The 15,796-nt window shown below is 40.0% G+C and overlaps 1 protein-coding gene across 1 annotated transcript in view; it reads right to left on the bottom strand.

Annotated features, from left to right (window-relative positions):
- Positions 1–15,796, bottom strand: part of taldo1 (transaldolase 1) — a 33,163-nt gene that overhangs the window by 9,719 nt on the left and 7,648 nt on the right. The window contains exons 3-4 of the mRNA XM_039763899.1: positions 6,625–6,732; positions 1,509–1,640 (exon numbers count right to left, since the gene is read on the bottom strand). Coding sequence (XP_039619833.1) covers positions 1,509–1,640; positions 6,625–6,732 — 240 coding nt within the window. The remainder of the gene's footprint in view (positions 1–1,508; positions 1,641–6,624; positions 6,733–15,796) is intronic.

The following is a 15,796-nucleotide window of genomic DNA, read 5'->3' as shown; positions in this document are numbered from 1 at the left end:
CACCAGACCTTGAGCACTGCTCTAATCTCCTGCCACTGTCTCCCAGCCAAAGACCAAAGAACATCTGTAATGGAGGGTCGATCCTACTCCTGTTACGCTTCCCAAACTCTGCTACCTTCAAGTACTGGCCATTTGCTTTTCTTCTGGATCTGTGACGATGCAGGTTCCACTCCATGCCCCCATCTTCCTTCTGGGAGCCCTTGAACCCTACATATTGGTAATGTTACCGATGAGCTGGACAGTGAGGCACAACAATGAAGCAAGGGGATGGTGCAAAAAGTGCAAAGTGCTTTTATTAGAACAACAAAACTCAAAATAGTGTTCAAATTAAAGTGCAGTACATCAAATCTTCAAAGTTCCTTAAATAATCCATAAAAAGCAGTGAATTGGAGGTTAAAAACAATAAGTCCTTTAAAAACGAGGTTAAAATAATGGCTGGAAGCCATCCTTTTAAAAACAAAGCCCGGTGCCTTCTTTCTACTGGTGACTCCCCTGCTTCTCCCGTCCAGGCTATGCACCAGGGGAGTCACACTACCTGCAGCTGACCTTCTCTCTACCTTCTAAAGCTGGTTTGTTCGCCACACCAATCCCTGGCTCCGGTGGGCTTCACCAGGTTGCGACTTGGGCTCCGCAGCAACCAGGGTGCTCATTTCCCCAAGTCCCGACTCCTGCTGCTTTCCCAGCCTTCTGCAGCGAGCCATCCTCCTTTTGGTCACTCCCACTCCTCAAACACTCAGCGGGAGCGACCACTACCGACTGCCCCTGAGTGCCGGCCAAACACCCCGCGTGGGCTCACTGTCCAGCTGCCTTTCGTTGTCCTACTCACTCATGCACCGGTTTTCTCCTCCCTGCTCCTTCTAACCTCCGTCCGTCTTCTCTCTCACCCTAGCTGCTTTGCACTTCTATTTATTACGGGGACATGGATCAGATGTGGCAATTAGCAGCTCCCGGCGCCAATTACGGATGTGGACGTCTCCTCACCTATGCACTTAAATGAGGAATGCCAGCATCATGAATTCCCCCGGGAACCGCTCTGGCTACACATCATGCCCCATTTCTAAGCTGCAAGTGTGTAGTTTATTTTAAAAAGTGGCCTTTGACATGAGCTTTGGACCTGCTACACCACAGGATCACCTGGTTCCTCTTCAATGCAGCCCTGTGGCCTCCACCATAATTCAGACAATTCTTCCTTTCACTTATTTCAACCTCAGATTGTCTCAGTTTTCTCCATTTCTGTTTATCACCCTCCTTCCTGCTTAGGCTCCCTGTTTATACTCAGATGGGTGCAGGTGCCACAATCACAGACCTCTGAGCACTAAAAGGAAATTGGCTGAACCACTTAATTTAAATATATATCGCCATGGCTCCCTATCAAGGACTTTACCACACACCTGATTAACCAGAGGCATTATAATGCAGGTCAGCTGTATTATGAAATTTTCAGGTGCAAACCCTGGCAATAAGTTTGTTTTTTTTGTATATTTAAGAAAAGGTATGGATTTACTTACTTGCCAGCCTGAATGCCCTCCCAAGTGGATGACAGCTTGATCAGAATTCGCTCCTTGTCAATTCCTGCATCTTTGTAAAGTTGAATTAGCCGGCAAGCTCTTAGGATCATTTCGTCCTTGTCAAAAGAGAGCCTGAAATGTGAAAGAAAGAAAGACTCAAAATGAGTGAAGCGTATTGCTTGAAAGCCTTAAGACCGTATGCTTCTCACAATTAAAAATACAATTACTTGAACTTTCAAAAATAAATGCATGATGAATTCTGGAATTGCACATCCCCTGAATTGGCCCAAGGTTAAGACAGAACCAGAAACACCAAAATTCTTCGTCCCATTGCTGCAGACTGCCAGAATCTAATCATGGTAGCACTGGATACAACTGAAGATAGACTTCTCAATTATTTGCATTGCACAATATTGAAAGGGCTGTTTGGTTTTAAATCCAAAAGGTAAACTGGCTAAATCACCTTATCCTGTTAGTGTATATGTTCTTTAGTGTCAATGAAACCTGTCAAACCTAAAATCACTGGACTATTCATTTCCTGCAGAGTGACAAGCACATTGTGATGGATTGTAATGTTTCTAGATTTCCAGTAACCAAATCTAACAACCCAACTCTAAGCATTGCCTGAATGAGAACGTAAGACAATCTAGTATTAGGAGATTTTGTATCTATAAAATTTAAGATTTGCTTAACTTTGATTATCCATGTTGTCTTATTGCTTTACACTTTTCTCATTACTGGCTCCTCCCTACATCAGTTTCTGGTATCTATTAAAACCATTCATGTAACCTAGAAATAAAACTGGAGTAGGATGGATACCAAGCATTCCCCATTTTAGGAGTTCTGTCAACTTGTGTAGCTTGAAGATAGAAATTCCCTCTTATGCAAATGGCTAGCTCATTCCCTAGTTAGGAATCCTACCAAAATGTTTGAAAGTCTTAGTAAAAATGATACATGTATTCATTGAACAACTAAATACATAATAAAGCAATTTGGTCAAATTTGGCAAGAAATGTAAAATGTTTCCTCACATGGAAAACCAACCAAAAAAAGAAACACCACACACACAAAACCCCTTTATTACTAAAGGAAATTGAATGCAAAAATTTGACTTATAAAAGGAACACTTCCAATAAATTTAACCTAAAATTCTATACAGGTAAAATTCCATTACGAGCTCCCAGGGACCTAAAAAAATATTTAGTTTTAATGAGATTCTGTATTTGTTACTATAGTGCTTTCTTTAACTTGCGCCCAGGTGTTTGCAATCATTTCAACAGCTTCTTTCGCGTTAATTTTAATCTCCTCCTGCCTACAAGGTATGCCGATGAGAATTTTTCTCAGCATTTCCTTGCGATAAACTTTCAGGGTGTGAATGATGCCCAAATCCAATAGCTGAAGCACTGCTGTGCAATTGGGTGGGAGGAATCCAACGCGAACATTATCTAAATGTGGAAGCATGTTGTCGGCAGCAGAGTTATCAATCAGGAGCCAAATCATCCTTTTCTTCATATTGTGAGGTTTCTGAACTCTTCTGAAACAAAAACAGGAATGACACACTGAAGTGTGTCCCCAAGTGCGATTGCAGCATCTGTGGAAGATTGTCCATTGCCGGGGCAGGGCAAAAACAGGCTCATAGCGCTGCAGTGAAGTAAGACAGAAGCAAATCATAAAGGATCAGGGTCGCGCCAGAAGTCCCTGTCTTGCACCCTAAAAACACGAGGCAGTGTCTCAGTACTTTAGCAAAACCAGCTTTATTCAGCTTGAAACAGGAACTGCAGTTATTTATTGTAGTGTGATCTGCCACTCTGCTATACACAGACACAGCAGTTAGGCAGGGTTGTGGCCAGATCAGTGATCAAGTAATTATGTCACCTGCATTTAACAATGTACCTTGCACCACCCTTCGAGATCTTTTCCGTTTGCTTTGCTGCAGAGACGCAGAATAGCTGAGAGCTGCAGCATAGCTTTGAGCCGGCTGTTGCCCCGGCAACAGATAAACAGTCGTCCATAGACATGGAGATTGGACTTCAGGACGCTCTTCAGCGTGCTGTCTTGTTGGACGAGGTCCCAAGAGAGTTTACAAACTTCACATTTTCTTGAATGAGTGCCACATTAATAGGAATGTTTCTTGAACGAACATCACTGAACCACATGGAAACTGCTTTTTTGACATCTTCAAATGCAGCAGTTTACATAAGTTGGCAACCAGAGATTTCTTTTGCTTGGTCTTTCAAGAAAGAGGATAATGTCGATCGCGAAATTCCAAATTCACTGGTAACGTCTTTTCTTTTTGCTGCAATCAAGAGCTGCAAAAATGTACATTTTTTTTCTAATATGAACAGTTATCGTTTTTTCCTGTCTGCCATTTCTATATGAAGGTGACAAGGAGTTAAATTCCAATGGATGATTTTCAAATGTTGACGATCAATAAGCAAAAGGGATCACTGAAAACCGCAGGAAACAAAATGTACGAGGAAAGTTCGAAGAAAAAATTACAATGTTTCTGTTTGGGGATCATTCTGTACAACAGCTGCGGCCACAGAACTAGCTGCTCTGTAGATGATTCATTCAGGCATTAAGGTCTTTTGGGCACTTTGTTGTAACAAAAGTATCTGCTGAATGTACTTCGTACTAATGAGATTTCTATAGACTCACATCATATAGGAAAACTGTTGGGACCATAAAAATTGTTGTAAAATTCTGTTACAAGTATCTTTACCTGTAATTCACTTTGGCTTATGGATCTTAAAACATATTACATACAATATTTTGTTTGAACAGGTGGCTAAAACATTTAACCTCATTTTCACAAAGAATGGAGATAAACTAATAGAATGGACATCTATAGATACGAACATTGGTCCAGAGCACACAGTATCAAATTTAAAAAAAACCACACCCCACACACACCTCATATCACAGGGAACCAGCTTTTAAAAACTGAAGGAACTCTCAATTAGGTCTGTACAATTTTAACAGTACTGGAGAGAAAAAAAAAAACAAAAAAAAACCACACCCTGTACAGTACCAGCATTAAGCTAGTTTCCGTACAAGTAAATTGTTCTGCAAATCAGAACATCACTTATCCCCACCCCCCAATTTTCCAGATATTCTTTTATTACACATGTTTTTATCAAGACTTGATTAGCCATGGGTGAATTGGCCCTGCGGTTTTGAACCTATTTTTTAAAATTTAAATGCTGTAGGGGGCTCTTCCCACCTAGTAATGATGCAGAGTGCATTGGAGCGGGGTTTACAATTAAAAATCTTTGTCTATAGACACCCATTCTATCAGAAACTTATCCCCATTCATCAAATCACAAGATTAAAAATCTTAGCGATCATTACAAACTGTATGGTTTAAGTAACATTAAAATTCTATTTAAGAAATTCTCCACTAAAACTGCACAAGCTTCAAACAAAAATCTGGAAATCCTGCTGTCAGTTCTCCTCTCAAAAACACACACACACACACACACACACACAAACACACACACTGGACTGGCTACTCAGAACGAACCACTTAGAAATGAGATTACGTGTCCACATGTGAGCATTTTCAGCCTAGGCTGGAATCCTTGTCTCGATTAGAAAAATTTGAAAATGGATATGGTATGAAAATTTAAAAAGAAAATCAAGTCTAGAGGGCGGCACGGTGGCGCAGTGGTAGCGCTGCTGCCTCGCAGTTAGGAGACCCGGGTTCGATTCCCGGGTCCTCCCTGCGTGGAGTTTGCATGTTCTCCCCGTGTCCGCGTGGGTTTCCTCCCACAATCCAAAGACATGCAGGTTAAGTGGATTGGCGACTCTAAATTGGCCCTAGTGTGTGCTTGGTGTGTTTGTGTGTGTACTGCGGTGGGTTGGCACCCTGCTCAGGATTGGTTCCTGCCTTGTGCCCCGTGTTGGCTGGGATTGGCTCCAGTAGACCCCCGTGACCCTGTATTCAGATTCAGCGGGTTAGAAAATGGATGGATGGATCAAGTCTGGATAAGCAAGTCACTCTATGGACAAGAATTCCTTTTCCATGCAAGTACATCTTAAAATTACACAGCTGTTTACCACCAAGGTGTATGTTGTGTGCTTTACTAGGTCATCAGCAAGTAATCAGAGACAGCCAACTCAAAAGCTTGCTCCTTCACAGACAAGTATACAAAAGCTGTAACAATCTTAATTTATGAGGATTGTAAAATTAACATCCACTTTAATGCTAAAAACTAAAGTGGAGCTCTAGTTTGTTAAGTGTCACAACTGCCGACGTTTGGTCAGCAATGCCCAAATTCCTCCCTAAGTGATAGGCATTTTGATAAATCCATATAGAAAAGCAGACAAATTGTCAGTTTTAAGAGAGAGTATGCCCAAGCATAAGCCTGTATACAGGCTTAATGTTTAAACAAGTGACACTCAAAAGGTAGATTTTATTTGTCAAATGATTACAATTGTTCCTTTCTTCTGTAAAAGATCAAAAAAATACAGGTTTGTCTATTGTATTTATATTTAAGACTTATCATGTAAGACAATGATATGTACAAATAAGCAAGCATCAGAGCTGGTTGCAGGGAAGAAAAATGCTCTAGAAGCATTCCATTTGTTTTGTTTGTTTTTTTTTTTGGATAGACAACAACCTAACATTTGACCCTAATTCACTTGAAAGAAATGCTTGTTTAGGTACCAAAGAGCAGCAGGTAGTATGTGTGCTGCTGAAGGCAAAAGATCAATCTAGAACACTTTTCTATGTATCCCATTTTATTTTGGAAACGTGAGGTTATTTAAAAAGTTAACTACATGGTTTCCATGACAGTTGGCAATTAATTACTTCCTAAACTGTTTTGATAGCTTTAATTTATTAAAAGCTTAGACTTGGACAATTTACCTTGGGATACAGGGACACGAGTATGGTTGCCTTGATATAATGGGACCCTTGTTACACTGTGGCACTTGCTGAGAGTACAGGTTTCCACTTTATAGAAGTCTTTACAGTAACAGAATTATGCAGCACATCCACTGGGGGAGGTAAAAATGGGAAACATAATGCTCAATGGACAAACATCTTCACATCACTACTAAAGGATTCCAATTGAAATTATGAAAACCAAAAATTGAAGCTTTCCCAGCTTACCTAGCATCAACTTCCGTGGAGACTCTGCCTGGGATCTTTTTCAGAATTTCCAGCCCAAAATTCACAAACAGTTTTTCCATGACATTTGTGACCTGCTCATCTTCAGTCCTTAGGGCAGAGTTTGCAAATGGTAGAATACAAAATTAAAATAACTCAAATGAATATTACATTCATTACCACTTCAACTAAACCATTATGCCACACATTTAAATTATATTTGAGTGCTAGCCTTAAAAATGTGCCCAATTCTGGAAATAAAATACCTACAGTAAATGCAAAGTACATTAAGAGGGGCCCATACTGGTAGATGAATAATTTAAAAATACACACAGGCCAACAAATGCTACCAGGTAACTTTAAATGCTATAACTGTATAGTGTGTCTTGTAAACTGACTTTAACGGCAAAGCAATGGGTCATTTGGACCGACTGCAAACCAGTACAAGCTGCTAAATTACAGCAGGTGAGCGCTGAACCAGAGAGCTTATTTAGAAAACATTAACATATTCAGAAATTTATTAAACCTTTTATTCTAAGTTACAGTACACACCAGTAAAAACTGTAGATTATAGTAGGGCAAAATCCAATAGAAATCTTGGTACATTTGGCAATTGAGGTGGTTTATTCAATAAAGAGAAAAATAACTGTAGGAGCAAATTCAGTTAAATATAATAAAATACACAAAAACACTACACAATAAAATATCTAATCATCAGTGTTCTAGATGAACTTTTACAGCACTGAAATGCCACCAAGTATTTAAAAGTAAGGGAGCTGCAAAGAAGTTGCAAAGTACAGTTGGATGTTGCTTAACTGTAGCTATTAAACAATGTTGTCACACTGTACATTTTTTCTGTTCCCTGGGCAGTTTTGTGGTCATGCCGTACAGTATGGGGGGTGTTGACACAAAATGGAAGCCCTTTAAAAACACTACAGCAACAAGAGGAAGACAGCAAGGAGGATTCACTTCAGGCATCATACGTTCTAAAAGGAAAAATTTGCAGGTACTTTGTGCAACAACTTCACTACCTGACTAAAGACTGGGCAGTCATTAGTGGACAGGTTTGTGATGTGCCTGGTGGCCACCTCTAATGGCATGTTCAGTAAGCAGCTAGAGAAGGACCAGTTCTGAATAGTGGCTGAGAGTCCAGTCCACAATTTTCATTTTGGAGATAGTGACAGGTACAGATGCATCCACCTGCTTTGCTGGCCTTTTCATATAGATCACATTCTGCAAGTTTAACTTCTAAACACTTTGAACTGAGCACAAAACTATTTGAAAATGCACAACAACGAGTAGGGTTTGAAAGGTTATATAAAATAGTTGTGGCCAGAAGTTGTGTAATAAGTAACAGAAAACCTCAGTCATCCAAGAGAAGGCATTTAACTGCTAACTACAATGTGATAATTGAGAAAGTCACACCAGACCAGCACTAATAATGGGAATTAAATTATTTCTAAAGATTCTCTCATTGAAGGGAAATTAAAGCATTATTATTATTAGAGCATTAGAACAATCTAAAACAAGAACAGGCCATTCAGTCCAACAACGCTATCCACTTATTTCTACCGAAAAAAGATCAAGTTGAGCTTTGAAAGTCCATAAAATCTTACTGTCTACCAGGCTACTTGGTAGCTTATTCCAAGTGTCTATTGTTCTTTGTGTAAAGAAAAATTCCTGTTTGTGCAAAATTTACCCTCAAGTTTTCCTGTGTTCTTGAACTCATTTTAAAATAAGTCTCAATCTACTGTATTAATTCGCATCATAATTTTAAACACTTAAGTCAAGACTTAACCTTCTTTTGCTTAAACTGTAAAGGCTCAGCTTTTTTAATCTTTCTCATAATTCAACCCCCTGTAGCCCTGGAATCAGTGTAGTTGCTCTTCGCTGGACCTTTTCTAGAGCTGCCAAGTCCTTTTTGTAGCCTGGAGACCAAAACTGCACATAATACTCAAGATGAGGCCTCACCAGTTCATTATAAAAAGGTTGAGCATAACCTCCTTGGACTTGTACTCCACACATCATGTTATATAACCTAACATTCTGTTAGCCTTCTTAATGGCATCATAACACTGTCGGAAATTGATAGCTTAGAGCAGGGGTTTTCAATTGGCCTGCGGGCCACATGCGCCCAGAATCAACCTCTGAGTGGCCCAGCCCGTGGTTCCGCCCATAGATAGATAGATGGAGATAGATAGAAATATAAATATATAGTACTGTATATTAATATAAATATAAAGTATTTATTATGTCTATGGTCCCACCAAAAACGCGCATTCCTACGTAAATTACGTAGCCTACAACACACAAACAATGCAGAGCGTGCCGGTAGTAGCTTAGATTACTATCAATATGTCTTTCTCAACACTGAAATGTAAAATTGCCAATGAAAACCGTAAGTTTAACCCTGCCTGGACTGACAAATACTTGTTTATTTTACCGCCACATCCAAACGCCAAACTGATGTGTTTAATTTGTAATGAGTACGTTGGAGTATTTAAAGATTACAATGTGCGGAGGCATCATGTTGAGAAACACCACACTTTTCGCACCAATTTTCCAGAGGGATTTCAAGAGAGGGCTGCACAGTTTGATTGCATCTTACATTCGGAGCAGTACTACCATGGTGCGGTCATTCACAGCCCAAGAGAGAGCTACTGCAGCATCCCTTCGCGTTTCCTGGCAAAAAAGAAAAGGCCATTCACAGACTCTGAAACCGTGAAGGACTGTATGTTGGCTGTCGTGGATGAGGTGATAAATGACGATAAAATTAAAATGAGCGTGGTATCTGCTATAAAAAACGTACCCCTGTCAGATACTTCAAACATTCGTAGGGTTGAAATTCTTGCTGCAGATGTGTATGAAACGCTGTTAGGAGACCTGATGAAAGCTGATACTATGTCCATAGCAGTAGATGAGTCCACAGACAAAACTGATACTGCTCAGTTGTGCATATATGTCTGTTTTTTTGATGGCAAATGCTTCCGAGAGGAGCTGCTCGGCCTACTGCCGTTAGAGGACACACAACTGGCGATAGTCTTTGGGAAAATTTCCGCCTTTTTTAAAGACAGTGGTCTGGATATGAAGTGTGTGTGCATGCTTGTGACAGATGGGACTCCGTCCATGACAGGGAAAGTGAATGGTTTGGCAGCACGTTGGTCCGCTGTTGCACCTCAGTTGATCTCCTTACACTGCATTGTGCATCAGGCGGTGTTGTGTGCAAAACTAAGCGGGGCGCTCAAAACGACAATGGACAGCGTTATGGCTATAATTAATTTTATTCGCTCCACATCAAGCCTCCAACACCGCTTATTCCGCATGCTGCTGTCAGAAATGTCTGCTGAGCACCACAACCTTCTTTTGCATAATGACGTGAGGTGGCTGTCCAAAGGCAAAGCACTGGAGCGTTTCTGCGGTCTCAGAGAAGAGATCATAACTTTCCTCCGCGGCAGCAAGCAAAAAGGCAGAAACGCACTTGAGTCGCATACTGGACGACAACTTCATGGCCGATGCCTGCTTTCTGAGCGACATATTCAAACACCTGAACGATCTCAATTTGGGACTACAAGGCAGAGACAAAACTGTCATCGACCTTGTGGAACAGATCGCGCATTCCAAGTTAAACTGGACCTTTTCGCAAATGATTTGAGCACAGGCGAATGCTGCATTTTCCGACACTCCGCAAATGCATCTCATCCCCCGCACAAATCACGGATGTGATGACAGATTTCATTGCGATGTTGAAAAATAACTTTGCTGGTCGATTGGATGGACTTGATCTGCCCACAGAGTTGGCCGTTTTTGTCAGAGACCCATTCACTGTTGCAATAGAAGGGGATCCGCCAGAGCTAAGAAACTGGTCCCTTCCATTGACGAGGGGAAATTCACACTCGAACTTGTTGACATGCAGTCATCTGTAACCATGGCACAGGAGCTTTCCACTAACAGGCCTGCAATGTTTTGGACTGAGGTCAACGCACATCAGTTCCCTAACATTAAGTAGTGATCGTCATGCTCATTATGTTTGGATCAACATATACATGATTCAAGTTTTTCACACATGAACTCCATAAAAAGCAACTCGTTGCTCCCTGACTGACCATACTCTCCACCAATGCCTTCGAATTGCATTGACAACTTACGAGCCTAAAGTCACTGCTCTCGTTCAAAACAAAAAATGTCACTTCTCCCACTAAGTCAGCAGGGTAACTGTAGCCTACAATACATCAATATAATGTGGGATGTGTAACAGAGGCATGCCTAATCACACATGGTGATTTAAAATATGTCCCCTCAGTGTTATAGTTGTGAATACTGTGCACTTTTTATTTTATGCACTTTGAGATGTTCCTGGGTCAAATGTGTGCAAGTTGTTTATTTTGTTTCAAAAGGAAACAATGTTATTTCTAATAGCCTACTACTGTGCACTATTTTGTTTTATGCACTTTGTGATCAGATAGGTCAGATATGTAGCCTAGGTCAGTTTTTTCTTCTTTTGTAAGTGGAAAAAATAGGGGCTACCTCAGATTCTGTTAATTCAGCTCTTTTTGTATGCACCTTTTGCTCTGCAAACTGACCAAAGTTAAAAGAGAAACAATGAATAAACCTTATGTTTTTCAATAAATTTGTTTGTGTTGGTTTTAAAATTTGTCATTACGAGCTGCTTTGCCACTAAAATGACTGGCCCAGCTAACCTTCTTGGTTTGACAATCTGGCCCAACTGAATTTGTAATTGAATAGCCCTGGCTTAGAGTCCACTATAACTCCTAAATCCTTCTCATAAGTTGTACTCTCGATTTTCCAACTGCCCATTGTGTATTCAAACACAACATTTACTTCCTATGTGTTTACATTTGCCGACATTAAATTTCATCTGCCACAAATCTACCCAAGCCTTATATAATTACAGTAGGACAGCATAATGGATTCCAAATTATTTGCTGATCCACCTGTCTTGGTATCATCTGCAAACTTAACCAGCTTGTTTGTTACATACATTTTATATGAAAGCAGCATTTTTATATATAAGCAGTGACCCTAGCATTGACCCCTGTGGAGCACCACTCTTATCAGCCAGTTCTGATGAGGTTACGTGCACCATCACCCTCTGCTCTGTGTCTTTGCCAATTCTGCACCCATTTAAAAACCAGTCATCCTGAACTTCCGCTTTTTAATTTGATGCCCAGCCTCTCATTTGGCACCTTAAATGCTTTCTGAAAGTTCAGATAAATATCATATGATCCACTTTGATCATGTTCTTTTGTTGCCTCCTCAGATTTCCAGCATGTTAGTAAAACACAACCTCCCTCTTCTGAACCCATGCAGACTGTTTAGAATAACTCCTGTCCTTGCAAGGTGTTAATCTTATCCTTAATTCCTTCCATTACTTTTCCTGTGATGCAGGTTAAGCTTATTGGCCTATAGTTGCATGGATCTGCCCAGTCACCCTTTTAAATGGGATGATATTTGCCATTTTCCAGTCCTTCAGAATCGGTCCAGTGACTTCCTAAAAATGTGTCAAGGGTTTATATATGTACTCGCTAGCCTCCTTAACTCGAGGGTAAATATTATCTAGTCCTGGTGATTTCAGTCAATTTAATCTGACCAGTACTTTTCCCTCTACAATTTCCAAATCCCTCATTACCTCCTTAGTAGTCCCATTTATCTCTGGGAGGGTATCCATTTTCTCACTTGTGAAGACCTCAGAAAAAAGTAAATTTAGGGCATCCACTATTTAATTGTATCTTTTAATTCCCTTTACTATTTCTGGGGCTTCCTCCTGACCTGACAGCAGCGACAAGCAGCAATAGATCACTACACAGAACACATTAAATTTATGATATTCCAACCCTCTGCACATTTAGAATCCTTAGATTTATACTTTATACTAGCAAAATACCTGCGCTTCGCAGCAGAGAAGTAGGGTGTTAAAGAAGTAATGAAAAAGAAAAGGAAACATTTTGAAAACAACATGATTGTCAATATACAGTATTTGTTTTGTGAGTGTTATGAGTGTTGCTGTCAAGGATTTGATTATCATTATTTCTTTCAATCAGGTTCGTGTTTGTAGGATGTGTTGTGTTCAAGTTACATTCCGTGTTTGTCAATCGTAAAGGATAACAGGTTTCATTCATCAATTCGTTTCTTACTGCATCAATAAACAGCTCGTCTTCCTCTTTATCCGAGACGTGACACACTGCATGCACGTGTTTTTGTTTTTTTTAAACACTGTCTTCCTTTAGTGGGACATTGACTTTTTCCACCGTGTGCTTTGTTTCCGCAGTAGCTGCACTTATGAATATGCTTGTATGTATCACATGCTTCATATTTTTTTGCTGCCTTCTCAATTGTGTAATTCGGTTTTTGATCAGCACTCTTTGGAACTGTTGCTTTTGTCTGTGCACTCGTCAGTTCATGTGAGCCGCTTGGTGTACATGCATCGAAGTTTCCCAGCTGTGCTGGTGCCATCTCGTGCGATGTCCACGGCTGTATTTAATGTTAGCTAAGACCCAGCACTTCAAAGTTTCTCTCGCAGTTTCGCCGAGTTTATGCCAAACACCACCCTAACCATTTCATCTTCCTCTGCATAAGCACAGTCCTTCACCTGTGAATATTTAGCGGCAGTGTTTCTACTGGATTGCCGCTGACGGATGGCCTTTTATGGGCAGGCACTAATTACGTGGGAGGCGTAACTCCGCCTCCCACGGGCATCGAGCAGAAGTCTATTATAGTATATGGACTAAAAAATAGGTTCCAGTTATGACCATTACGTGTAGAATTTCGAAATGAAACCTGCCCAGCTATAAGCTATAAGGGATGAGCCTGCCAAATTTCAGCCTTCTACCTACACGGGAAGTTGGAGAATTAGAGATGAGTGAGTGAGTAAGTGAGGGCTTTGCCTTTTATTAGTATAGATTACTTTCTTGATTGAATGCATTAAAGTATGTATGTTACATATTACAGATTGTTAGTTTTGTTTAAATAATGGAATACTGTTAAGTACAAACACACATGAGGGTGACACAGTGGCAACACTACTGTCTTGCAGGGAGTCACATCGCTGGTATTCCCTGCTTGGAGTTTACAGGTTTTCCTGCTGGGTTTCCACAGTGTGCTCAGGTTTCCTTTCCAAAGTTATGCAGATATGGCGAGGCTAAAAATGACAACAGTGTACGTGAGTGCTTGTACTCACCTTCCGATAAGCAGATGCCCCCACCAGGGACGGTTTCTGCCATGTGCTCAATGCTAGCTGGAATGGGCACGTCCCTGGATTAACAGATTTAATCATGTATGTACGAGGTGTGGCAGAAAAGTAATGAGACTGGTAACACTGCAAGCCATCTGGCAATGCTGCGCTGTTGTCCTGCAGTGTATCAGGACCCTCCCATAGCTCAGTGCGAGTTTCAACTCCTTCCGTTAACTATGTGATTTTTGTGACTGCTATTAGTGAAGTTGTTTTTGGTTGTGCGTCACGCAAAATGGAACAACGGAATTTGGAGCAACGTTGTGCCATTAAACGGCAAGTGTGACGTTTGAAAACTTAAAACAGGCTTATGGGGAACATTCTTTATCCCGTGCTCAAGTTTTTCTCTGGCACAAATCATTTTTGGAAGGCAATAAACACGTTGAAGATGAACACCATTCAGGGAGGACTTCAACTTCGAAAACCAATGAAAACATCGAACGTGTGAACACTCTTGTGAGATCAGACCGTCGTTTAACATTAAGAATGTTGAGTGAACAATTAAATTTGAACAGATTTACCGTTCATCAAATTTTGACTGAACATTTGCACATGCGAAAGGTCTGTGCCAAAATGGTGCCGAAAAACTGCCCATTCCATAACAGAATTTTTGACCTCAAGACACATTCCTGTGGTCACCAGCCCCCTTATTCACCTGACCTCAGTCCGTGTGACTTTTTTCTTTTTCCTAAACTGAAAAATGTCCTGAAAGGACGTCATTTCGGGACTTTAGAAAACATCCAATAGAGTGTAACGACATGCTGACTATGTCTATGTAGACTAGGGTTGGAATTTAATACTAAACATTGGTAAGCATTGTATCAAAATTCATTAGATACCATAAGTCAGGTATGCACACAAAATTGAGTATTTTTTTTTTTAGTGGAAAACTATACAAACAAAGGTCAGAGTTCAATCAAAAAAGCAACAAAATGCAATTCAGAATAGTAATGCAACCTTCTGTAACAATTAATGGCATGGAAATTTTAAATTAAAAAAAAAAAAAAATTGTTCTTGCCTTGTTCAAAAAGTCTAACACTATACAGTAATGCATTTACAAGTCAGCTGAAAGCAAGCAGAGGAATGTTCTGTAAACATTACTATAACCTAAAGCTGTGCTTTCCAAACTTTCCATGGCTATGCACTGGGGAGTAGGGCCGTTTCAATCGATCGGCCACCAATCTAAAAATCGGCCAAGTTTTTTAAAAAAAAAATTGGCAAGTTGACCAATGAAAAAACTGATCTATTCTGCCACTGCTTTACAGTAAAGGAGATACAGCACTTTACACAAGTAATATAGCAGTTGAGCCAGTGTGCATCTTCTGTAGCAAACTTCCTGTAGCATAAACAAAGCAACAAACCAAGGCTTGTTTTACAAGAGAGCGAGAGATGATTGAAATATTAGAATTACGTTAAAGAAAGCAGAATAATAAAAATGAGAAAAGGAATTGGAGAAGTGGAAATTAGAGAAAACGGCAAGAAAACCTACTCTAATGAATTTAGACCTTTTCAGTTTGTCCTTTAAAACAAGGCAGAGTTTCTCTTAGTTGGGACCATGAGCTTGAGTCAAGTAAACTAGCTCATATTTTCATTTGTAAAAGATTAAATTTAAAATTTACTACTTAGTAAACAGGCTTCCTGCCTTAGTAGCACAATGCATCTTTTACTTATAAACTTGATAACCTTGTTAGCCTTACATCTTCTTGACAAAGATCTTATGAACATTTGATAAAAATTTGCAGCTTTTTTAAAGACTTGTACTATATTTACTATATGTGTGTGTCATATAGTACAAGTTTTGGTAAGAAAACAGTAATTCATTATTAAAAATGATAACCCACATTTAACTTAACTACAAATGTCTAGCTGGTACACAATATATATTTACTATATTCATGTGTGTATAAACAGCAAAATAGCTGTAGTGCA

This window comes from Polypterus senegalus, chromosome 1, assembly GCF_016835505.1.
Source record: "Polypterus senegalus isolate Bchr_013 chromosome 1, ASM1683550v1, whole genome shotgun sequence".
NCBI classification, from domain to species: Eukaryota; Metazoa; Chordata; class Cladistia; order Polypteriformes; family Polypteridae; genus Polypterus; species Polypterus senegalus.
The sequence above is the reverse complement of the archived record's forward strand: the minus strand, read 5'-3'. Positions and strand labels throughout refer to the sequence as shown.